Genomic DNA, 25,726 nt, shown 5'->3' with positions numbered 1-25,726 from the left:
CTCCCCGCCGCCAGTCCGGTTCACACAGGCGGACCAGCACCCCTCCAGCTGAGCGATGGGTCTCGTCTCGTTTGGCGCGTCAGGGGATGACGACGATAAGGATGACAGCCTTTCCTTTGATGCTGCATCCGACGACTGGCCGGGCTCGTCCTTCGACCCCGCGCCATCGACGTTAGCGGGCACGAGTGTGGGCTCCAGCATGGACTCGGAGATTGTCTGCATCCTGTCCAAGGCCGTGGAAGACCTCGGGCTCGATCGGTCTTCCCCGGAAGAACCCGCCCGCAGCCGACTGGACGAGTGGTTCCTGCAGGGGCGCCGGCAGGCCCCTCGGCAAAGGCCCTCCCCTTTCTTCCCGGAAGTTCACGACGAACTCACGAAGTCGTGGAAAGCCCCGCACTCTGCTCGCCTGAAGCCATCTGTGGCTGTCCGCCAACAGGAGGCAACCGCCCGAGCGACGGGGACCTCGGCCCAAAATTGTGCTGAACCCGGAGCCTCGTAAGTCTTCCTAGCTATAGGGAGAAAAAGAGAGAGCGCGTGTCTCGCAAAAGCCGGACCACTCTCTCCAAAACGTTCAAAGCATTACCCAGTCCCCTTACAGGCGGCTGGAAATGTCTGTACAGCAGCCAATGGGCCAGCCGCACAGCTCGCTCACCTGCAAACAAACGCCGTTTTAACGGCGACACACAGAAATCACATAAAGAGCCATTTTCTGCCTGTGTCATTAAGGGGTCACGTGTCCACACTAAAGTGTGCATTCCCACATATCAAAACTGTCAAAGCAGTGCCAAATGCTTCCCCAGCTCAGGCTGGACGCCCCATAAATGTAGATCGTGTGCCCACTGTCATGTTTGCACCACTACACATAAGCACTGTTCCCACAGTTACAAACACTTCCCCAGTAATAGCGGGAAATTCTATCAGGGTAGCGCATGTACCCGCTGTCATGCACGCACCCCTACTCACAAACACTGTTTACATGGCCAAAAACCTCCCGCCATGAGCGGGAAGTTTTATGAAAGTGGCGCGCGTGCCTACCACAGTCTATGCACCCCCACCCATAAGCACTGTCCATACAGTCTTAAACATTTCTCCAACTCACGCTGTGAGCATTACGGATGTGGCGAGCGTGCCTGTAATCTCACACGCACCCCTGCACTCGGCACTCAACAAAGCTGCTCAGCGCGCGCGCGCGCCTCTGAGAGCTGTAAGCCCAGCATTAGCACATGGCGATTCGCCGGCGGGAGCCATACGTCACTGCGACACGCCCCCAGCCAGGATTCAGCCCATATCTGTGCGAGCGAAAGCTTGGGAAAATATCCCCGACATGCCGAAATGGGTTTTTGAACATAATAAAACACGGTTACTCGCTTCAATTCGCTCGCAGACCACCCCGCTTCTCAGCGGTGGTCGAGACGAAAGTGAGAAAAGATGTTTCACATGTTCTACGCACCGAGGTGCTCAAACTGATAGAGAAGGGCGCTATAGAAACGGTTCCTCCCTCTATGAGCGAGGCGGGTTTTTACAGCCGCTATTTTCTCGTCCCGAAGAAGGATGGTGGTCTCCGCCCCATCCTAGATCTCAGACATCTGAACAAAGCTTTAATGATTCGCTCGTTCAGAATGTTGACAACCAAACATATCCTCGCGCAAGTTCGCCTGGGGGATTGGTTTCTATCAGTGGATCTGAAAGATGCTTACTTTCACATTCCGATAGCGCCTCATCACAGGCCATTTCTGAGATTCGCTTTCGAGGGACAGTCATACCAGTACACAGTACTACCATTCGGCCTATCTCTGGCACCCCGTACATTCACGAAATGTATGGATGCAGCACTCTCCCCCCTGAGACAGCGGGGAGTGCGAATACTGAATTATCTCGACGATTGGCTAGTCCTAGCACAATCAGAGAGTCAGTTAATGACACACAGGTCTTGGATTATCAGCCATCTAGAATGCCTGGGTCTAAGAATCAATTTTGCAAAGAGCATGCTATCCCCCAGCCAGAATATTTCTTTTCTGGGAATAGTGCTAGACTCAGTGCAGATGACGGCGCGCCTCTCATCAGAGCGCGCGCTCACTATTCGGCGCCTTGCAACATCGTTCAGAGCAGGCGCGCGCGCCCCCGTCAAGCGTTTTCAAAGGATGCTCGGTCTCATGGCCTCGGCATCAGCTATACTCCAGCTAGGATTGTTGCACATGCGTCCTCTCCAACGCTGGCTCAAGAGCCGTGTCCCCACTCACGCGTGGCGCTCGGGCCACTTTTTAATCAGAGCGAATCACGGCTGCATAAAAGCCCTGACGCCCTGGAAAGCTGCCGACTGGTATCAGTCCGGTGTGAGTTTGGGCGTGAACACAAGGAGAAAAATGATCACGACAGATGCCTCCAAAATAGGTTGGGGGGCCCTTTACGAGGGCAGGCCTGTCTCCGGCTTGTGGTCAAACCCAGAGAAGCGCCTACATATAAACTGTCTGGAATTGAAAGTGGTCGCTTTGGCTCTCAGAGCCCTGCTTCCGTACCTGAAAGACGAACACGTCCTGGTCCGAACGGACAACATGACGGTAGTCTCATATATAAATCGCCAGGGTGGACTCAGGTTGAGCTCCCTGCACTCGATGGCCAGGGAACTCATCCTATGGTCCCAGTGCAACCTGCGCTCGCTGAGAGCAGCGCATGTGTCAGGTGTCCTGAACCAGGGAGCGGACATGCTGTCCAGAGACAAAGTTCTCCCAGGAGAATGGTCTCTCCACCCCCTGACGATTCAGTGGTTATGGCGAACCTTTGACAGAGCAGAGGTCGACCTCTTTGCCTCCAAGGAAAATGCGCACTGCCCTCTCTTCTTTTCAGAGCACAGATGCGCTCGCCCAAATCTGGCCGAGCCGCCCATTGTATGCCTTCCCCCCGATCGCGATGCTACCTCAGGTCATCTGTCGGATCAAGGAGGAGAAATGTGCCGTGCTCCTGGTAGCCCCACTCTGGAAGAACCAGACGTGGTTTCCAGAACTGATGCAGATGATGCAATCTGCCCCATGGCCGATTCCGCTGAGGCTAGACCTCCTCAGGCAGGCCAACGGGATGATCCTCCATCCCCGCCCCGATCTGTGGGCCCTCCATGCATGGCCCCTCAATGGGTTCCCGGGAACCTCCCCAGTGGAGTGTTGAGAACCATCACTGAGGCACGAGCGCCCTTTACAAGGCGCTTATATGCCCAGAAATGGAAGGTGTTCAGTGACTGGTGTAAATCCAGGAACCTGAATCCTGAGACATTCGAGGTACCGAGCGTGCTCGTTTTCTTACAAGAGCTGTTGGAGGCAGGCCGCACCCCCTCCACGCTCAAAGTATATGTGGCTGCCATAGCGGCGTCACACGATCCTGTAGAAGGACGCACACTAGGGAAAAACTACCTAGTTGTTCGTTTCCTGAGAGGCGCCAGGAGGATAAATCCCCCACGCCCCCCCTCAGTGCCGATCTGGGACCTGGCCACGGTCCTGGATGCACTCAAGAGTGCCCCGTTCGAACCTCTCCGAACTGTGCACATTAAACTGCTCTCTTGCTGGCTCTCACCTCAGTCAAGAGAGTGGGCGACCTGCACACACTGTCACCAAGCGCTGCCTGCCTGGAATTTGGACCTAACGACAGCAGAGTTGTCCTTAGGCTAAAACACGGGTATATTCCTAAGGTGCTCTCTACACCCTTCAGAGCACAGGTGATATCTCTGGCCGCGCTATCGTCTCCAGCAGACGAAAGCGACGCTAATTTACTCTGCCCAGTCAGGGCGCTCAGAGTATATTTGGAACGTTCTGCCCTGTTCGGACAGACAGAGCAATTATTGGTATGCTTTGGCGGCCGCACCAAAGGTCTCGCTGTTTCAAAGCAGAGAATATCGCGCTGGATAGTTGATGCTATAGCGCTGGCTTATGAAGCCAAGGGCCTTCAGTGCCCCTTGGTAATCAGAGCTCACTCTACGAGAGGCATGGTCTCCTCGTGGGCGTGGTTGAGTGGGATACCCATTCAAGATATTTGTGCGGCAGCAGGCTGGGCCTCACCGTCAACATTTATCAGGTTTTATAACCTACAGGTCCCCTCATTGCATTCCAACATACTGTCGGTCTAACCGACAGTATGTTGGAATGCAACTCCTCCCTTATAGGGTCCGTCTCTGACTGACTTAGAGGGTTTTTTATGCATATCAGTACATAAAAATGTGCTTGTGTGTTTTCCACTGGACACCCATTGGGCCGTTCTACATTGTCCCTTATAAAGCCCGCCTTCGGCGGGCTCGTTGGATAATTACTTTGCTTAAAGGCTCAGGCATCTGCCTCTGGCTGAATAGAGCGAAGTCAGCACGCACGGCGTTTTACATGGTGTTCCCATAGCGTAAGCTACTTACGCAATAGGAGAGACCTCTCGAAAGGGAACGACTCGGTTACTAACGTAACCTCGGTTCCCTGAGAGGAGGGAACGAGTATTGCATAAGCTGCCGTGCTTGCGCTTGGTCAGTTCGCTTCAGTCGATTGAACCTAAAGAACTCAGACGACGGGGCGCCCAATATATAGCCCTTGGCCACGCCCATCTTGGCTCACGCTCATTGGAAGCGTGTTCAGAGTCGCCCCGTCATAGGTTCGTGCAGTTGCCGCAGCACAGCCAATGACCGAGCTGCCTCGCTCACTGCTGTATGCTGTGCAGCTGCAATGCGTTTTACATAAAGACTTCAATATTTCTCGAGAAAAGGAGTTTTCCCATAGCGTTAGCTACTTACGCAATACTCGTTCCCTCCTCTCAGGGAACCGAGGTTACGTTAGTAACCGAGTCGTTTGGCAACTCTGCACGGTTATTGCAGTCCACTCTCACCCTCAGGTAAAGAAGTTATTTTGAAAAATGTTATGTTAAAAAATATTATAGGGGAAAAATACTATGGAAGTCAATGGCTACCTATCTTTAAAATATCTTCTTTTGTGTTCAACAAAAGAAAGAAACTTTTACAGGTTGGGAACAACTTGAGGGTGAGGAAATGATGACAAAATTTTCATTTTTGGGTGAATTATCCCTTTTATTCATAACTTTTTAAGTCAGTTATATAAAAAAAGTATTTAGTCTAATTGGATATCCAAAAGTAAGACTGATTACCCGCAACTAACTGCTAGTTGGTCAAACTAGTTCTTAAGACAGTTGTACTAGCAACTGGCCATCTTCTTAGCACGCGTCGAGTTCAGGAATATTAATCACGTAACGTGACGTTTGCCTAATACGCCTACGTGATTGGCTGCACAACACAAATCCTTTCATAGAGAAGGCTTGGTTCATTAATATTAATCGAATACGTTACTGGACGCTCCGGGAGGGTTACTAAGCAACGTCTACAGGACCTCATTAATATTCATAATGTAAGCCCTCGCTTTAGTATCAGGATTCATCGGCTCTCCTCTGCAGGCTGAGGGAAAAGTATGTTGAGCAGCCGTGGACGCTACCAACGTAAGCTGCAGAGGGGTGGTCTTTCGTACACGCTTGGTTAAATGTAAACACCTCGATCGCACAAAGATTTCACAACCGCTGCGTTGCTTTTAAAAATTGAGGGAAAGAGACGCCGTGTAACAGACGCGTTTCCGGCCGATTCCTTTTGTGTTTGTCACCCCTCCTACACACGGTTGGGAAATTCCCTCCACATGTATAGTGATTTGTGAGTGTTGGGGAGCCCGATGGGGTTGAGTTCGCAGCTCGGGATTATGTGCTAGACTGGCGAGCGCTGTTGAGGAATCAAAGCAAGAGTTACATGGAAGAAGGTGTGTTTGGGAATACGCAGAACTAATGCCACCAAAAAGGTGAGTTTTGTTATTTTAACTTTATTATTTCATTAGTATGGCGGTCAGGATGTACAGAGGGTTTAGTCTCCTTGCATTTCCTAAATAACTTATTCTACGTGGCAGCGCTGGCCCGCAAAATCACGCACGCACGCACACACACACACGCGCGCGCACTAGATTCGGTGGACCAAAACACAGCAGTGTGTTTGCACTCTTCTTTGTAAATTTACTATGGTAACGAACCATAGTTTACACCAATAACCCAGCTACTACAGTTAATGTTACTACTGTGGTAACTTGGCATTAGCCACCGCTTTCTGATATGTTTCACAACAAAGTGACACGATTCTAAAAGCATTGTTTCACTATGGTAACGTTAGTTGATATTGCTTGTAGTATTTTGAGGCAAACTATGATTACCATGGTAATTTTTGTAAGGGCTTTCTAATGCTCAAATCAATCTACTTCTAGACCTTAATATGGCATCCACTGGCTATTTTTGGAGTAATGTGTTGGTACTTGGGTTGGTTTATAGCACCCAGTCAGCTCAACGCGGTAATGTGGAGTTTGGCCAAGTTAAGGTCTGCTGTAATAAGCACCCTTGGCTGTGTCTCAAAACCTGATGTGCTCCCCACCTAGGCTGCATTTTGGAGCATCATAGGCATGCCTACTTCTGTATGGGATCTGAGACCCAGATAAATGTTTTATTTCTCAGAAACATTCTTAATATTAAAATATTGGCTATTGATATTGAATTTTGCGAGAACATTTAATGTTTCAGAAAATGTCTTAAACATGTTATGCAAGTTTGGTAATTCAAAGATTTCACATATTAAACATGAATACATGAAGGCATTTTATTTTGTGATTGGTGTACATTGGAAGAGGTAATTTTATTTTTATTTTGATACAGGCCTATTTTATTATTTATTGTATTTTTCAACAGTGTGTTCAAATTGATCCCAAAATAAATAGAAGGGTTATTACTATGCTGGTTAGCAATCACTTAGGCTAATTGTTATAATTTTACATGTACAACATGGGGACCCCGAACAATCAGGAAGTGATCTCAGTCTCAACAGAACATGCAGGTTAAATGCATCACAATAGGACATGAATCGGAAAAGTTAATTCTTATTTTCCCTCTCTCTCTCTCCTCGTCTCTTCTGGATTCAGGAATGTTCACAATTTCCTCTTTGCGGTCAGGGTGGGTTTAATATTAGCCCAGTGCAACTCTACACCGACCGGCATTTAAGGGTCTCACGTTTATCCTCTCTTGTCTTACAGTGATTTAATATAAGCACTGAAAATCTTTAATGCGCTTTACACATTGATGGGTTTGTAAGGTTGAACTGTAGGCCTCTGAAACGGCAATCATTCTGTTTACCACCAGGGGGATCGTTTCCATTGGCTCCTTGACAATAACTCATTGAGAGATTAAATACATTTTGAGCTGTTGATCAATTGTATATTTGACTTAGCCTATAGTTTAGTTTTGCCTCTTTAATCTCCGGACTAAAACAGTTTAAGTATTCAATGATCACTCAAAATTCACTCAAGTTATGATCATTTTGTCATTTGAATCTCAAATTGTTTGTGATTTTACCCAGAGTAGGATTCCATCCTGCCAGCCAAACGTGTCAAATCAACTTCGTCATTTAAGATTCGTCGGTGTGTTTAGTTAGATGCGGGTTTGTCTGAGTCGGTATGTAGTCACATCCTGTGTGTGTTCTCATACCGTGCCCTGAAGAATAATGAGGTCTAGTTTTGCCGGGCATAATGTTAAATTTGCCTTGTGTGTGTGTTTGTGGTGGTTTGGTGACAGGAAGTATTTTCTGCTCTCCTTTGTTTCTTTTCCTTTCCTTTTTTTTAACCTCAGGATGTTTTCTTTGCTGAGCTGCCCTTCATTTGTGCGTGTGTTTGTGGGTGTGTTTGTCGTATATGCCAGAAGGCAGCTAGAATAGATGTTCAAAAAAAGAATTCTCCCCAGAGAGTAAAGATCCCTCTGCCTTCTCTGGTGTAACTTGTCTGTTGTGTGCAAACACTGTGTGATTACGCGATTCTGGAGAAAATGGCTCATCTGATTACATTGACTTGGAAATGTCTCTAAAAATACTTAGTCACCATGAAATCAAAATGGACAATTCAAAATTTTTAATGGAATATTTATTTTAAATGATCATTAACAAATCTTACAAGTGACATCTCATCACTTGCAGTGACATCTCATCTCATCTCTTCTCTGATGAGGTGTTTACTGGTACGAGGGTGGGACAACCTGTCAATCACATGATGTCGCAGCAATAGCGACCTGACCCAACAATCCAGTTAGTCCCCGATGGACAAAATCAAGTCCGGCCCTACATTTATTCTCGTTTGAGAAGCCGTTTCACTCGGATATACGTAAATAGAAGAATTTCAGCAAAAATAGTTTTTTTCATTTAATGGAATTAAATAATTAGGAACTGGGATTTAAGGGAATAGAGTAAAAGAAATAAGAATGGTAAATTAAGTTCTAGGTCTTATTATGAAGTAATCAATTTAAACTATTTGCAGATAATGTTTTATTTTAAAATATGCACGCATTTACTCTTATTTTTATGTCTATGTTGAAAACGCAAAACGTTCCTTGTCTTGTCACATTCAGTTATTATGAATTACATGAATTATGAAAATGATAGGGCTTGCTCTAAGATTTTCCTAGTCGACTGTTAGTCGTTCATTTAAGCCATTAGTTGATTAGTTGGGGGAGAAATACTAAACCCTAATAATGAGTATTTAAAATATAAATTAAGCGCTCCAGTGCGTGCATAAAGCAGTGACACCAGCAAACGTTGCACAAACTTTTCTGAGATCAGAACGTACACAAAATAAATAATCTATAATGTAATTAACCGCATTAAAAATGTCATTTAATGAAGATATTTTCCAAATGTAGGACATAAATATAAATTATACAGCAAACTGAAACACTGAAATATCAGTGTAAACATAATCAGGTCGACGGACAAGTAGCCTTGACATCGAATGAAAACTCAGAGGTCTGAACACAAACAAAATAGGCCTAAATAAAAAATATACCAGCAAACTAAAACTAGGGAATAGGGATGTCAATGTAGGCCTACATAAATTCATTATCGATCGTAGTTAAAATTAAACATCAATTAATCGATTAATCGTTAACCTTAACCTCTTAAATCCGAAGTGGGGGGCGCTAATGTTATCTTTACTCAACAACCACTTACTTAACCAACACAAAATACTAGGTGTCATTTTAAAGCTTAGAAGCTTGGCTTTACAGTGACTATAGGGAAATGACCATCACTTAACAACAATTTGCAGATATATTAGAAGTGCTCTATTTTCATAGCGTGAAAAAAACAACTGCTTTTTCTGAAAATGTGATCTGTAAATCATACATAACAGATAGATTTGTCATAAATTGTAAAAAAGGTCTCAACTAGCAGAATACAATAAGCACATTTGTTTCAGTCAGAGACCACATTATACCAAGTAAGCATTTGAATGAAAAAGCGCTGCCACCACACGTGTATTTTTTTTGTGGCACATTTTGGTTTGTAACTTCGAAACATTAGTAAACCATAGTAGATCACACATCTTTATTTAGAACAGCTGGTCTCAAATGAGACCAAACACAACATAAGACAATGGAGTGACATGACATGCTGCTTGGCTAAAGCTATAGGACTTCCGGGATCGTGACGCAGTGTTTTCCAACGTCATTTAAAAGTTCAACCAATGGAAACTTATGGGCGTGTATACAGTGAGGGACGATGTGTAGAGAGTAGAGACCAATCAGACACTGTTTTACAGCTGGAGCGCGATCTGGGGGCCAGTTGCATAAACTTAGCCACTATGTTAAGACTCTGCCTTAAGAACTAATTTGACCGCTAGAAATTAGTCCGAGGTAACCAGTCTTACTTTCTAAATCAAATGAGACCGATCTACCTTTTTATGTAACTGACTTTAAAAAGTAAGCACCAGTCTTGAAGAAAAAAAATTAGATGACTAACTTTTAAGACTAGTCTAAGCAGTTTAATGAACCGGCCCCAGGAGCTCAGATTGACAAGTCTTAAAGCTGCAGTCCGTAGCTTTTTTTGGGTTAAAAATGATCCAAAATACATATTTGAGAAAATACATAACCAGCCAGTGTTCAAAATATCTGCTTGCCTTAGCTCGATTCAAAGCGGTAACATTGTAATAATGTTTTTAATTCCAGTGGTACTGGTGGATTTCCGCAGGAGATTTGAGCTTGTCTTTGCGTCATTACGTCACATCTGTACACATAAAGAAGAGTCTCGGCTAGTAGGCTATGTTGCGTGTGAGGATGTTTGAGGTGGAGATTTATAGCCTTTTCTCACAGCACTTCATATAATTAAACTTATCAATTTGATGGCGGATCCAGAAAGGTTCAAACGACGATCACCAGTGACAACAGATTCACCCGCTGTAAAATACAAAAGACTTCGTTCGGACTTCGGAGTGGCTACAGAAAAAAGAGACTGACACCAGACCCATGCGAAAACAAGGATACATATCGGAAGGACATTACATGTAGTCACGCAATGCTTATGTTGTTAACATTAACAATTTGAGAACAAAGTATAATTTGCACGGTTTTGCGTGATATGATAACTTATAAGCGATTGTTAGATTTAATCAGCGCGATTTACTGCAATGTCAGAACCAGAACAAAAGTGGATGTTTCTTACTAGTTCAGATGACATTTTCCGGTGAAAATTATTATGTTGGTCATACATCCAAAAAGAATAATCTGTGATTCTGAATGACAGTATCCACACCGGCGCGGTGACTGACAGCCTCACACTCTTCTCAAACACTGTGTTCATCCGCGCTGTGCCGTGTCGAGGGTGTTGAAGTACAACTCACGTAAAGTTGATAATTCCGCGAATGACTGCAATTGCAGATTTCGAACAGAGATGGCGACAAAGAGGAAAAACGCCGGACTGCAGCTTTAATTTACCATTAGCCATTGAATAGGAGCACACAGCTGAAACAGCGCTGGAAGATCATAGAGCATTAAACGTGTTGGAAATCGCACTTGTCTTTGTGAACAATTTGGGCATTTCTAATTATTGGTGGGACTTGTCCCCCTTAATTGTCTATAGTGGTTATGGCCCTGAACATAAAGGTTGCAGCCAGGTTGAATCTAGATAGGCCACCTAAATAGTGCTGTGGAGAAAGACATTAAAATCCAGGTTAATATTGTTTTTTTTTCTAAAAAATGTTGTCAAGATTGATCTTCCGTATGCACCTGAGAATGACTTCATGCTCTCACTCTTCATGTGTGTGTGATTGAAGAAACTGTATCTCCCACCTTACCTGACATGTTTTTTTTTTTTTTTTTTTACATTTTAAAGAAAGCATGCACTTTGATTGGCTGTCTCAGTTGCAGTGTAGGAGTGGTTAAGATGGATTAGTGTCCGGCTCGCTTGGATGGGTTAAGCTGACACTGCTATTGTTTGTAGGTTTGTTGTTATTGCATGTGCAGCATCCTAGTCCTTTTAATGTGGTGTGTATGTAGTTCTTTGTGTTGCCTTGCCTCTCCAACAGCTGTGTTAACATCATCCTTGTGTCAGAGTTTTTGTTGTCTAAAAGCTCTATTGAATGTATGGAGGTACTGTAACGCATTTGTCTCTGTGTAAAGACTCATTTAATATTATTAATGAGCTTGAATAGAATTTGTATCTGTTAAAAAATGGTTATACATAATAACAATGAAGAAAGAGGCTGTATAAAAAAAATATACAATACTTTAGATTCAGTGTCTTGCTTAAAGGTACTGTTTTGGTGCCTATATAGTATATATCCAGATTCAGCCCGCAGCTTTTGTGTTTAACAGAATGGATACATCATTAAATTTTTAACTTTTAAAGATGTTTTTAAGTCAAAGTAATCTGATGATCCATATACTTAGAATCACTTTATCACACAGCGCTGTAGTGTGGATGGCTTAAAAACAACCTGAAAACATAGCCTGAAGCTTTTGTGATATTCTAAATCTTTTAAAGGGTCATTTGTTATTGAGATGGCAAAGATGAATTTTTAGCCCCCATTCTCCAGTGAGTTTCACAAGATCCTTCTGAAATCATTCTAATATGCTGAATAATAAAACATTATTATCAACGTTGAAAACAGTTGTGCTGCTTAATATTTTTGTGGAAACCGAGATACATTTTGTCAGGATTATTTGATGAATAGAGAGTTCAAAACAACAACATTTATTTAAAATAGAAACATTTTGTAACATTATGATTGATTGTCTTTATTGTCACTTTTGATCAATTTAATACATCCTTGCTGAATAAAAGTAGTATTCATTTCTTTAAAAAAGAAAACTGTACATGATATAGATTTTTATGGGGACTAAGTATGTCTTTTATTTTGTCTTTTAAAGTTTTAATTAAAAAAGCATCTTAATGCTCAAAGACACACACACACACAATTACTCTATGATCTTTTTTCAGTAATTATTCTGACGGGTGTGGTTTAAAATGGTTTAACCTGAAATTAGGTCATATTGAAAGTCACCTATACGCATTACTCCATCCACGGTTGATCTAGACAAAGATATTATGGTTACGTTTTAGTACACTGTAATTTTTTATACTGCTGTTTACTTAAAACAATTATGGTAACAATATTACACAATATTTTTGAGTAGTTAAGGCTTGATTTCTTTCATGGAATCTACCTGAAGAAATCATGTAAAATCCCCTAAATAAAAATGATTACATTTTTATTAAATAATTACTAAATAAAAATGTATTTAGTCTATGACATAATGAATGTAATATTTTTAGTGTATTTTTTACTCTCAAAATTGTGTGAATTAAAGTAAAATATAAACAGGTCATCTCCATTCACTTGGAGTTATATTATTAAAAGACTGCTGCTAGCACAGCAACAAACTTGTTACTGCACTATCATTAGCAAAGTTATTGCTCAATGAACAAAGCATCATGCTTCAGAGTATTAATACATGCAGTTATTCACAACCTAACCATAAGCCCCACTCTTCTGCACAATGGTTACCATCAAAATTTTAACATAATAGAAACTTTCAAATGTCAAACATAACTGAACATTACACATGCTGGGAACTAACAATGGTGTCTAAATAAAACCGCATAATTGAGCTAATTCTCTTAAAATAAATAGGTAGCCTTTTTTCCTTGATTTTTATCAGTTCCTCAATTCAAGCCTCAAAACTGTGTATGTTTCCTTAAACAAATTAGGAAAATGTATCTCTTGGTTTTATTAGTGAAATGTTCTCAATATTTTCAATAAAACACTAAACCACAATTTTCTTAATAAAATGTACACAATATTTTTAATTATCACCTTAATTTTTCGGTTTTAATTTTTAGACTCATGATTAATTTTTTTTACAGTGGAGGCCTACTGGTTATATTATAAAAATACATGACAAAATCTTTGTATAGTTAGTTACAAAGCACAGTAAAATTCAACAAATATTTTTTCTATATCTGTTTTTATTTTATTTGCCCTAAATTTCATTTAGAAGCTGGATTATTGCAAAACATATTGCATATTTAAAACATTACTACTATTCCCAATGGCAAAAAGTGTCCCAAATTATCAACCTGAATTCACCCTATAAGTAATAACAGTTAAGCTGTATCATAGTTGGCAGAAAACATAAGTGTATCAAATGACCACACAAGTTGGACTGTTTACACTGGTTTAATAGACTGACTCCAGATTCCTTTTTTTTACTCCTTTATTATTTTGGTCTGTGATTTTTAAACCCTCCCTTTGCCAAAGGCTTTCCATATCTTTTGTTATGTAGAACATGTCTGCTTTCCTCAATGATTTTTATACAATGAATTTAATAACAGGTGTACAGATTCAGATGATGTAAGACCAACTACTCCTCTGGTTGTGTCTTCTACTGTGGCATGAAGAAACAGTTCAGTGCATGGGAAAAGGGGAATGTGTCTGGGATTAGAATCACACTAAATAACTGTGGACCAACAGTGTCTGAGCAGGTCTGGACATGCGGATTCCACCTATCGGTGGCATTTCCTTACCACTCATTCTTCCAAGCTTGCTTAGTTGCTTTGTTTTTTTGCTAGATCTTTCTTAGTAAATGTTCCTCCGTGCACTTTGCTATCTGGGTTTTCTGTCTGCATTGGTTCTAAATGTTTCCTTTCCAACAGGTAAAGGCGCAGTGGATGATATAAGACTGCTTGTAAAAGCTAAACCCCAGCACTTCAGCAGTCGTCTTTTAAGATAAGGTAAGATTTGATCCCTTGAGGCAAAACGAGCTGTTAAAGCAGGATGACAGGCGTAACATAGACCTTAATACTGTAGCAAATTATAACAGTCTGTGACGGGAACCTTTATACATATGTGGGTTTTATTAGTCTCAAAAAAAAAAAAAAAATCCAGGAAGTTTCTCCTTCCTTTTCAGCAAAGAAATGCCGCACATAACGTCACGCATAACGTCACACATCCTGACAAATTGTGGAATCATGCAATCCTCTCTTCCATTCTGTTTTCATCCTACTCAGCAATGCCAGATTAAAATGGCCTCAAAATGTAACTTTAATCAGTCACGTCATATTATTTGATTTTATGGCCATTATTGAGCCGTTTGCCTGCTTGGCTTCAACTATTAGTGCATGCAGTGTTTCAAAGTCGATCCCTTATGAACTCCTAACCATAACATGAAAAGCCAAAATCCACGTCATTGTCATCTGATGTATGCATATATGAACATTACACATCTGAAGTAAGTGCAGCAGAGTGTGTGTGTGTGAGTGAGAGAGAGAGAGAGAGAATCAAAGGCCTCTATTGTTGGAATGAGAAGCAGATGTTGGGTGGAATTCTCCTGACTGCTGCACATTTTCCTTTTCTCTCTGTCTCTCTCTCATGCAAAGTCTTCTCGCTACTCCATTTTGCATTTTGCCTTTTTTTTTTGTTTTAAATATACTTACATTTTTTCTTTTATTATTACAATAGAAAAAGCTTTAATAAAGTCCAGCCAAGAGAGCTGAGAAAATGTCATAGCAGTGTGTATGCAGTTCCACAAACTACAAAGAATATTTGAATATCAATTAGTGGGGCAATAATGACAGCATACTTGAGTAATAACAAAACGTTATTAAAGAAAATAATTTAAATCCACGTTTGAAGTAATATTTGAAGTTATTTATTCTGCTGTAAAACTAAAACCTGGACTAAACTGACTTCCATTAAGTTGATTTTTTATTTTTTTTTATTTTCTATTTTATAGATAGAGTGAGGTTTAAGGCAATCCATTCTTAATACGTTAAGCTTACATTCAAACATATGTCAACTTGATCATATTAAGTATATTTCTGCAAATGTTAGTTTAAGGAAATATGTTTGAAAATAACATGTAATACTCCTTTAAATTTGATAGGGCACATTTGTAGTAATTTGAGATGTGCTCATATCACAGATACTGACAGAGACAGAGATAGTGAGATGGCAGTCTTTTAGTGTTTCATGTAGGCAGATGTTATGTCCCAATATCTAAAATCACTGAGAAAGTTGTTGAATCCTAACATGAGTTAAAGTTCGTGACATCAGGTGAGAACTTAAAACGGAAACCTAGTCTGTAGAAACTAGTCTGTTGAAAAAAGTAACTTGGCCTGAAGATGAATAACAATATTTAGGCTAAATTAATATTGTATTTGTGTTTGTCAAGTCACCTTTATTTGATAGCGCTTCATACAGATTGTTTCAAAGAAGCTTTTACTGTGATCAGACAAATAATGATTCAATAATGCAAACATGGTTCAATTCGGCTGTAATGCAGCTCTAAAAAGAAAAAAGTGTCATTGTTTAGTGTTTTTTCAGTTACATTGTAAAGATCATCAATTATTAAATTAGCTCAATTCTGCTATAAAGCAGCTCTGCAGAAAACAGTGATGTCATCATCCAGCTCAGTTCTTGTCAAATAGTGTCAGTGCAGTCAGATCAATAATATTGAATATCGTTTGCCATGTCATGCAGAATGTTTTAATATTGTTATGGACGGTTTAATCTACAAAAAGAGAAAATTAAATAATTTCAACACTTATCAATATTACATGTCATGTCTTATTTGATAAGCAGCCATGTAATAAGAGGGATCTCTATTTGTATAGTTATCGTGGACAGTAACTTTAATGTTTATATAAGCTTTATGACCAGCTGACAGTACATTATACTTGACAAAAGATGCTGTAATGCTCAAAATTAGCAATGAAATGACAGAAAGAAGTGACAAATTTGTAGTGCACCATATTTTCTACCCAGATATAAATGCAGAGTACAGAATCTGAGTTTTGTCTTGTGGAATGACACAACTGTCCATCACTATCAAACACAGCTTTCCTTGTTTTCTGTTTTGTGAATAAAAAGATGCATCTCGTCTTATGTGCTCCCTTCAAGATCCAGTAAATTATAGCTGTGTAATGTGTCGGTGAAATATTTGGAGAGCTGCCTGCCAGTATGCATGATGTTTCTGGTTGTGCTCTCTGTTAAAATCATTTATTTTTGTCTTTCTCTCTTTTTCAGAGTCTGACGGTAGATCTGCTGTGTGTTTGTGTGGTGTGACTGTGTGTTGATGGAGGAGAAACTGTTGGCTTGAAACAGTTGTGAGGTTTAAGTTCTCTGGTCGCAGGATCGTGTGCGTGCGTGCATGTGTTTTTTTGTTTTTTTTTTATGTGTGTGTGTGTCTCAATTATCTGATCCCATTGTGACTGGGAGGTGCTCAGGGGTGGAGCTCCAGTGAGGGGCACGAATCTACAGGCTGCAGCCTCTCAAACATGAGCAAACTGACTTTCCACAATAACAAGACGATGCAGGACCGCCGGTGTGTGTGTGTGTTCCTCCCGAATGATGAAACACTCAACGTAATAGTCAGTGTAAGTACAACTCCATGCACTCAATGACACACACACCATTGGTGATTGCACGTAAGGCACAGCTTCTCCCATGATTTCATAAAAAAGTAGCAATTATCTTTATCTATTTTAATCATATACAAAGATTGTTTTTGATAGACAACATGCTCTAAACATGTCATTTAGGGTCCCGCTCCGATGTTGCATCCCGCAAAGAGCATCCTGAGTTCTTCCTGATCACTACTAAATATTGTAAAAATACAGATCTATTTTGTGTTGAGTAATTTCATGTTTTAATAGAGTTTGAGAAGCTGCTTTTTTGAGTACTATTACAGACATCAAAATAATATAAACAAAATTCCATTGAAAAGTTAAACCTGTTCCGCGACTGAAAAACACACACTATATCCTTTCTTTCTCTGTAATACAGGTGATCTCTCATACTTTCTCTGTTCTTCTCTCTCAGGTTAAGACTGTGTGTCAGGAGTTGTTGGTGCAGGTCTGTGATCTGCTTAGATTGAAGGACTGTCATCTGTTTGGCCTCAGTGTTATTCAGAGTAAGGCACACACACACATTTATGATTTATAAGCTGTTTTCTTCCTCATGGGAACCAAAAAATGTCCCCACAAGGTCAAAGATTTCAGATATTGCCATTCTTGGGGTTTCAGGTCTGTTGTATCACTCTGTGTTGCATCTTTATTCTCATTTCAACTCAAATAATAATGTTTTTTGTCCATTTATTAATTATTAAATTTGTGGGTTAATATATGGTCTGCCAATTTTATTATTGCATTTTTTACTTTGGATTGGGGTCTTGATCACCCTGTCAGGGTTTATTTTGCTGTAATTAATTACTGGATGCTGTTTGCAATTTCCCCACATTATCCATTACATATATACAAAAACATTAAAGACCTAAATGCATGTGTATTTTAAGTGTGCTTTTTCTCCTAGATAATGAACATATATATATGGAACTGGGACAGAAACTGTCAAAATATTGTCCAAAAGAGTGGAAACGGGAAGCCAGCAAGGTATCATGCAAACAGAGTTTGATTTTCTTGGGGGAAATTTTTGTTGTTGTTGCACACTTTGACAGAATTCTTACCAACTGCAGGGAATTGACCAGTTTGGACCTCCAATGATTGTTCACTTCAGAGCACAGTATTATGTTGAAAATGGAAGACTTATCAGGTGAGACATCTACACATCTACACTACCGTTCAAATGTTTGGGGTCAGTAAGATTCTTTTAGTACTCTTATTCAGCAAGCATGCATTGCATTGATCAAAAGTGACAGCAAATACGTTGCTACACAAATTACATTTCAAATATATTCTTTTAAACTTTCTATTCATCAAAGAATTCTGGGGAAAAGTATTAAGGTTTCCACAAAAATATGACAACATTGATAATAATAAGAAATGTTTTTTAAGCACCAAATCAGCATTTTAGAATGGGGGATCATGTGAAACTGAAGACTGGGATAATGATGCTGAAAATTCAGCTTTACCATCACAGTAATAAATGACATTTTATAATATATTACAATTTAAGTAAAAATTTTTATTGTAATAATGCTTCACAATATTAAGTTTTTACTGTATTTTTGATCAAATAAATGCAGCCTTGGTGAACATAAGAGACATCTTTCAAAAGCATAAATCGTACTGACCCCAACCTTTTAAACGGTAGTGTATACATTCAAAATGTCTTTAGAAAAATGACTGAATATGTTCTATCTGTTTTAGCGATCGCATGGCACGGTATTATTACTATTGGCAATTGCGGAAGCAGGTACTGCAGTCTCAGTGCATCCAGAGAGAAGAGGCTTATTTCCTTCTGGCTGCATTTGCGCTGCAGGCTGACCTGGGAAACTTCAAACGGAACAAACACTTTGGTGCCTATTTTCAGCCGGAAGCTTATTTCCCCTCCTGGGTAAGTCTGCACAGCACCCCATTAAACTACTTCCTGATGAATCATTATGCTGATCAAGCTTGTTAAACGTGTGTTCGCTCCGACCGCCCTCTGTGTGTGGTTTATGGGCTGCACTGTGTTGTCCCTAAATAGTTCAGCAACATTGAATAGAGCTTTTTGTAAAAAAACAAAACAAAAAAACATCATTTTATTTATCAGTGCATGTAGGGGATTGATGTTAAAAATAGTTGAAAGCTTTTAGAGAGAATCTTGGGTGCATTAGCTTCAGGCTTGCTGAGCTGTGCTATCATCTGGACACACATGGTGTGAGGCGCTCCTTCACTGCAGGATGGTGCAGTCGGAGATAGGCTGTGCTGTAGAACTGGCAGATCACAGGATTTTTCTGTTTTCATTCGTGTTCAGGGACATCACTGTAGCCAAGGCTGACAACTAGGATTATATCTGCTTGTATTTGTATAAATTCAAATATATTTAATATATGTATATATACAATATATTGAATTTTTTTACATTATTAAATTATAAATCTTTTTTGATCGTTTTGATCTCTAGTAGGCTATTCCATCGACATTTGCATTTAGGCTACTGTAAGATTAGAAATGTATTTTCTTGGCCCTGAAATGCATTTTGAAATATATTTTGGTATATGAAGGTTGAAACGAAATATATTTACGTTGAGCTGCACTGTTACAACACATATTTAGCATATATTTAAAATATATTTTGGTTAGAAAAAATAAATTCCTTATGGGATGCTATGCTATAGGTAAGGCTAACTTTCTTTGTTAAACTGCTAAACAAAAATCTTAAACAAAAAAACAATTAGGCATCTAGGTTTCTTGGTGCAAGTCAGGACATGTCTAGTGGACCATTTAAATGTCTTTAATATTATGTGATTTATGTCAGAGTCAGACTATCATTTAGTTTGATTAAAAAAATCATTTTGTTGTGTTCCTAACAAAGTTACTGAATCACTGGCAAGTAAGTATTTTTTTTAAATGATTGTATTTTAATATTATAAAATCTTATAAAGTCATGGAAAACTAATAGAAATTCTTTTGTTAATATACTTTTTTTATTTTTATTTTGATCAGATCAAAAATATTATACTGTATTAAATGTCTAAGTGAGTGCAATCTCTATAAAAATGATTAAAAAAAATCTAAATGCAGTTATCAACCATACCGGAAAGTCACGTACCGGTAAATTTATCAGTCAAAAGGTGCGCTTTATTATTATTTTGGTTCTCTCTTTTCTAGGTAATTTCTAAGAGAGGATGTGACTATATTCTCCGTCATATTCCAAACATGCACAAAGAACAGTTTGCCCTTACAGCATCAGAGGCCCAGCTGAAGTACATAAAGGAAGCAGCGCTCTTGGACGACGTGACTGTTCATTATTATCGCCTTTACAAGGTCAGAGAAGAATTATTGACAGTTTGTGTAAGTGCACATGCAGTGTGATTTTGACCATAATGAAAAATGTTCTTTCTGTCAGGATAAGAAAGAGTTAGAGGCCTCTTTATCTCTGGGACTGACCTTACGTGGGATTCAGATCTTCCAGGTATGCTGTTTGAACACTTACTCTGTTACAAATACTTCTCTTTTCGAATATATATATTGTGCATTTCTATGTTGTGATGGTTCAATTTGATTTTTTTAAGAATGTGGGAACTGTCAGGCAACTCTTATATGATTTTCCCTGGACCAATGTGGGAAAACTGGTGTTTGTGGTCAGTATTACAGTACTTTATTAGTATGATTTAAAGGTGAAGTGTACATTTCAGGTGAATCAACCTTTGACCCGTTTCCTTTCCACAGGGGAAGAGGTTTGAGATTCTTCCCGATGGTTTGCCTTCAGCCAGGAAGCTCATCTACTACACAGGCTGTCCTCTGCGTTCACGACACCTCCTGCAGCTGCTCAGCAACAGCCACAGATTGTATATGAACCTACAGCCTGTGCTGAAACAAGTTCGACGACTAGAGGAAAATGAAGGTATCTTGCAAATATGCATAATACAGTAACAGGAACATTTCCTAAAGCCTAGTTCACACTACATGATTTTAAAACGTCGGGCTGAACTGTGCGGTTCACACTACATGACTTGCTCTCTGTGAAATCAGGAGTGTTCAAGTTGTTGAGCTAGTTCACACCACACGACACAACGTGATTGATCCGCAACAGGAGGTAACGCACTACACGAGTTGACAACAACTCTGTCACCCAACGATTCTATCTTGTCTACAAACCACGTTTTGTCACGAAAAATCACGCGATAAAACGAACCGGAAATGACGCGAAACAGCACGCGCGCCAATACCCAGCGAAGAAGACGAAGAAGAACACAACACGCGAACATGCCTTGCTCTGATTGGCTGTAGCTCATGACATCACGTGAGCTTGAGTCGTGCGACAGCTCTGGATATCTAGCATGCTAGATATTTTTCTGGGCTCGGCGACGCGTCTGCGAGGCGTCTGCGAGCGTCTTTGATGCGTTGTTGGCTCTTTCATACTAACAGATTGGTGAGCGTTCATCGCCCGCTAATCCCCCGCGATTTTCACGCGATAACACCATGACCTGTCGGCGAGCTCAACGATTTGCAAATCGGGCTTAAAATCATGTAGTGTGAACTAGGCTTAAGTTAATAATTGAAATGACATGAAATCTGTTATATACAGACAGATAAGGCAACCATAATCTATTGGCATATACTGTACATATAAAATAAAATATAATTTATCTAGTTAAAAACCTTAAAGTAAACGAAAATTAGAAATGTTGCATTGGCAATAAATGAAATAAGCTTAAGTTGAAGAACTAAAATTATTAACTGGAAATAAATACAATTTAAAAGCTAAAACTGAAATAAAATATTCATATATGTATAAAAAAAAATTACGCACATAACGAAATAGCTAAAAATGAAAAAAAAATTATCATGAAAACCAAAAATATAACAATAAATGCTTAATACAATATTAATATTAAATATTAATATTAAAATATTAATACAATTAAATAACACTGCAATTAACTGAGTTTACACACGTGACGCAAGATAATGAATATTAACAAAGTCATTCTCAGCAGCATGAATTTTTTTGTCATGAAATTATTCTTGTTTTGTTTTGCAAAGGACCTGGAGTATATGGTTGACATTATTAACCTGTGTTCTCAGAAAAGAAGCAGTACAGGGAGTCTTATATCAGTGATGCTCTGGAGGCGGACATGGATCATTTGGAGCAGCGTTCACGTGCCAGTGGCAGCAGTGCTGGCAGCACGTCACGACCCAATCCCTTCTCACGACACTCCACCACAAGTCATGGCAGCTCCCGCACATCCGGCGTCGACACCGACAGTTTCCGAACCCCTACAAACACACCCCACCGACCGCTGAGAACACACTCGTCTTCCAACACCAGTCATGCCAGCACACACACGTCTGGCATCGAGAGCAGCAGCAAGGAGCACTGCCTGGATGAAGACGGTAGGAGACGCAGTTAAATGTGACACTTTCCTCCTAGCCAGTTAATTGCAACTCAAAGACTCATTACATTAGTAATAACGGTATCAATAATAAATGCTGTATGATTAAATGGCTGCATTGATCAAATCTTTGTTTGTGTTTTTTCTTAAGAGATTGAGATGCTGGTTGATGATCCAAAAACTTGTGAAGATCTTCATGATTTAGAACTCAGCCAGGAACTGTGTATCCACATTACAGAGGACATGCTGTCAGCACAGAACAACGGATGCTCCGGTATGCACACAGGTTATCTTATGTTAATAGTTTAGGCTTGATGCATTAACTTGAAAAAGTGACCGTTAAGAATCTGACATTGTTACAAAACTATTGTTTTAAATAAACACTGTTCTTTTGAACTTTCAATTAATCAAAAGAATAATCCATTTCCACAAACAGATTAAGCAGCTCAACTGTTTTTAACACTGGTGCTCAAGAAAAATTCCTTCTTATTATCAAATCAGCATATTAGAATGATTTCTGAAGGATCATGGGACACTGAAGACTGATGCTGAAAATTCAGCTTTGATATCATGGGAATAAATTACATTTTACAACATTACAATAGAAAAGTTATTTTAAATTCAATTTAAATCACTTTATTACTGGTAAAATTGTAATTTTTATCAAATGTGCATATACAGTATATAAAGTAGTCAACATTTGAAGTGGATCAAAAAAGTTCATCAAAGTTGTCCTAAGACAAGAACGGGTGTTGTTCAAAATTCATGTATCAAGGTGTGTGTGTATATATATATATATATATAGGGTACAACAGGGGTAAAGGCACACCTTAAGAAAAAAACATTTCCAAAGTCTAATGAAAAAAAAAAAAAAAAAGTTTGTATTGAACATTGATGGAGCAATAGATTTTGTGTGAAAATAAATCATAAAAGTGGTTCATTTTGTTTAAAAATCGTATAAATATATGAGGTGGCAAGGTGGGCCTTTTACTCCACACACGTGGCAAAAGGCTCACCAGTACGGGGCAAAAGGCACACGGTATTTATACAAATACTTTAGCTAAAATATGTTTTTAATAATGTCTAAATTAATACTTGTTCAAAACAATCACTTTAGCCAAGTTAAGCCAGTCTTCTGTTTATTTTGATGAATAAAAAAAATGCTTTTTTTTTTGTTCAATAAATATACTGTCATTAAAATGTTAATATAACAATATATTTTAAAAATACAAAAACTAAATTATTTTAAAAAAGTAAAGATTCTGAAAGCACTTAAGTAGATCCCTTAATAATTTAATATAGATTTACAGTAGTAACAATAAATTATATTTTATCATATGATATGATTAATATAAAAATTTTTTTTTTAAATATGATTTTCATTATAAACATGGGTATTATCTCTAAGGTGGACACCCAACCTAATATATGATATTGACCATCTGAATCTAACCATGTCATGTCAACAAATGGAAAAGTCAGCCAGATATTTATTATCATGTTAATTATTGTGCCTTTCGCCCTGACAGCAGATGCAAATACCACACTTTTACATATTCTTCCGTTATTGTTTAATTACCTGGAACAAAACTGAAAACCATTAAGTCGACCTTTGTCTCAAAATATTAATTTTATCGATTCTCATTTGCTACTTAAATCTACAACATTTTAAAAAACATCAAATATTAGATCAAATTAGCACTGAATCAACTTTGCGCTGCTGCCCGCGATTGTGTCAAAGATCAGACAAATTTCCACATGCATCTTGAAAAGCGAATGTTTTGGAAAGTGCTGCGGTATGTTTTTGTGCCATGCCATCTAGTGGTTTAGAGTAAAATAAAATAAAAGGCGCCTTTTCCCCCACGGTGCCTTTCGCCCTGTTGTACCCTATATATACGCACAAACACACACCATGATCGCAATGCAAAACAATGTGATTGTCCTAAAAGCATTTTTGGTGGGTGAAACGTGACCTGGATGCGTTTTTGTGAGATTTACCCACAGTGCCAAGAATAGAATACAGAACACTCCTTTTAATTAGTGGGTTCAGGTGTAACGACCACACCTGTTGCTGACAGGTGTGTAAATACAAGCCGTGTCATCTCTGGAGGCATTAGCTGTAGATTGAGTTGATCTGTGACCTTTCAGTGCCAAGTCAGTTTGTCAGTCAAATTCTCGCTGTCCTGGAACTTCCCAGGGTGAATGAAGGGCATGGCGGTATGAAGGACACTTTTAAATGATGATTTCCAGACCTGGAAAGGTCTTTGGACATTGATAAATTCCCAAAAGCCAATGGCAATTTTTCTCACACTGGTCAAAAAGTGTGAGAATCCAAATTCAAGCAGTGTTTACTTAATTGAGAAAGGCTTGAAGGCAGTTTTATCAACTACTAATTGTGTTACTGTGCACCCTAGTCTGACTAGTACAGTAACCTTCAAATGACGGAATGAGAGAGAATGATTACGTTAATGTATGTGTATGTTGTATATGTGTTTGTGCTTTTCAGGGTTAGTGGTGAAGGAAGTCGGATCTTCCACATCCAGCTCATCAGAGACCATAGTGAGAATGAGAGGCCAGAGCATCGAATGTCTCCCTCAGGTGCAACTATATACACACACACAAACACTCAATGCGTAACAGCTGTTGAACGACACTGTGTCAAGTTCCTTAACCACTGAAGTTAAACCGAGGACGTCAACTCTGCATTTTGAGCTGTATCATTCTTCTGTTGAGTAATTCTGTAATCTCTTTTAACAGTGCTGGTAACCCCACTTCCTCTTAACAGTATTTGTTTAGGGCAGCCTTACCCTACACCCAACAGCATTGTCGTTTCTCATCTGTGAATTCATGTGAGTGTACAGCTAACCGCTCTCTGAGATTTTAGGGTTAGTTGAGAGTTAGTGTAGTCTGTGATTTCTGTGTTTTAATGCGGCTTGTTGGTTTCCTACGTGCTGACGTGGGTTTTGTTGTCTTTGTTTAATTAGACGGCGATGGGCAGGAAGGGCCAGAGCTCCACAGACCGCCACAGCCAATCACTTGACGACGTTCGTCTGTTCCAGAGGAACTGTCAGGAGTGGGCGGAGCTTTGCCAGGACACCGCACATAGCTATACGTTCGGCTGCGAGCCAGACCTCGGGGACCCGGTCGGCTGTGGGTACCAGGGACTTGCAGATCAGTGCGCCGGGATCCGGATTAACCAGCACACGTTTCCCATCAAGAGAACCAGCAAGTATTTCTCTCTGGATCTGGACAGAGAAGATCTGACCACAGACCACATGACCACTGAAGCAGAACCAGAGTTCGTGGTGTAACGCAGAGAGCATTGAAAAGAGCCCCAGAACAAATGAGGAATTACAGGATGTTATTATTGAAGGGATAGTAAACGGAAAAACAGAAATTATGTGATTTAGTTAGTTACTCTCACTTTGTTACAAAGTTGGCGTACTTTTCTCTGTGGAACACAAAAGGAGAAATTCAGATGACTCTGTTGGTTGCATTTTTCCAGGCTGTTACAATGAAAAAGAATGGAAAAGCATTATAAAAGTAGTCTTGTGTGCTATAGACCTTATTCCGGGTA

General features: G+C 39.8%; 1 protein-coding gene across 2 annotated transcripts; it reads left to right on the top strand.

Annotated features, from left to right (window-relative positions):
• The first annotated feature begins 5,782 nt into the window (after positions 1–5,782).
• frmd6 (FERM domain containing 6) lies at positions 5,783–25,710 on the top strand. Of its 2 annotated transcripts, XM_056254923.1 has the most exons (15): positions 5,783–5,816; positions 16,395–16,744; positions 17,190–17,280; positions 17,679–17,758; positions 17,842–17,918; positions 18,476–18,662; positions 19,922–20,077; positions 20,160–20,225; positions 20,326–20,394; positions 20,483–20,657; positions 21,842–22,150; positions 22,301–22,423; positions 24,656–24,747; positions 24,935–24,998; positions 25,134–25,325. In XM_056254923.1, the coding sequence occupies exons 2-15, from the start codon at positions 16,646–16,648 to the stop codon at positions 25,187–25,189; spliced, it is 1,644 nt and encodes a 547-aa protein (XP_056110898.1). In that variant the 5' UTR covers positions 5,783–5,816; positions 16,395–16,645; the 3' UTR covers positions 25,190–25,325. The 2 variants fall into 2 exon arrangements, with proteins under 2 accessions (XP_056110898.1, XP_056110895.1); XM_056254920.1 differs by lacking the exon at positions 24,935–24,998 and having other exon boundaries at positions 25,134–25,710.
• Positions 25,711–25,726: the final 16 nt, after the last annotated feature.

The sequence above is a fragment of the Rhinichthys klamathensis genome, unplaced genomic scaffold, assembly GCF_029890125.1.
Source record: "Rhinichthys klamathensis goyatoka isolate OS25496 unplaced genomic scaffold, OSU_Roscu_1.1 h1tg000115l_1, whole genome shotgun sequence".
NCBI classification, from domain to species: Eukaryota; Metazoa; Chordata; class Actinopteri; order Cypriniformes; family Leuciscidae; genus Rhinichthys; species Rhinichthys klamathensis.
This window is presented reverse-complemented; position numbering and strand designations above follow the sequence as displayed.

Coding starts and splice junctions, on each gene's coding strand:
- frmd6 (XM_056254920.1), top strand. CDS start 16,646: ATGAGCAAACTGACTTTCCACAATAACAAGACGATGCAGGACCGCCGG. Junction 20,658..21,841: donor ACGACTAGAGGAAAATGAAG/GTATCTTGCAAA, acceptor CTGTGTTCTCAG/AAAAGAAGCAGTACAGGGAG. Junction 22,151..22,300: donor GCACTGCCTGGATGAAGACG/GTAGGAGACGCA, acceptor TTTTTTCTTAAG/AGATTGAGATGCTGGTTGAT.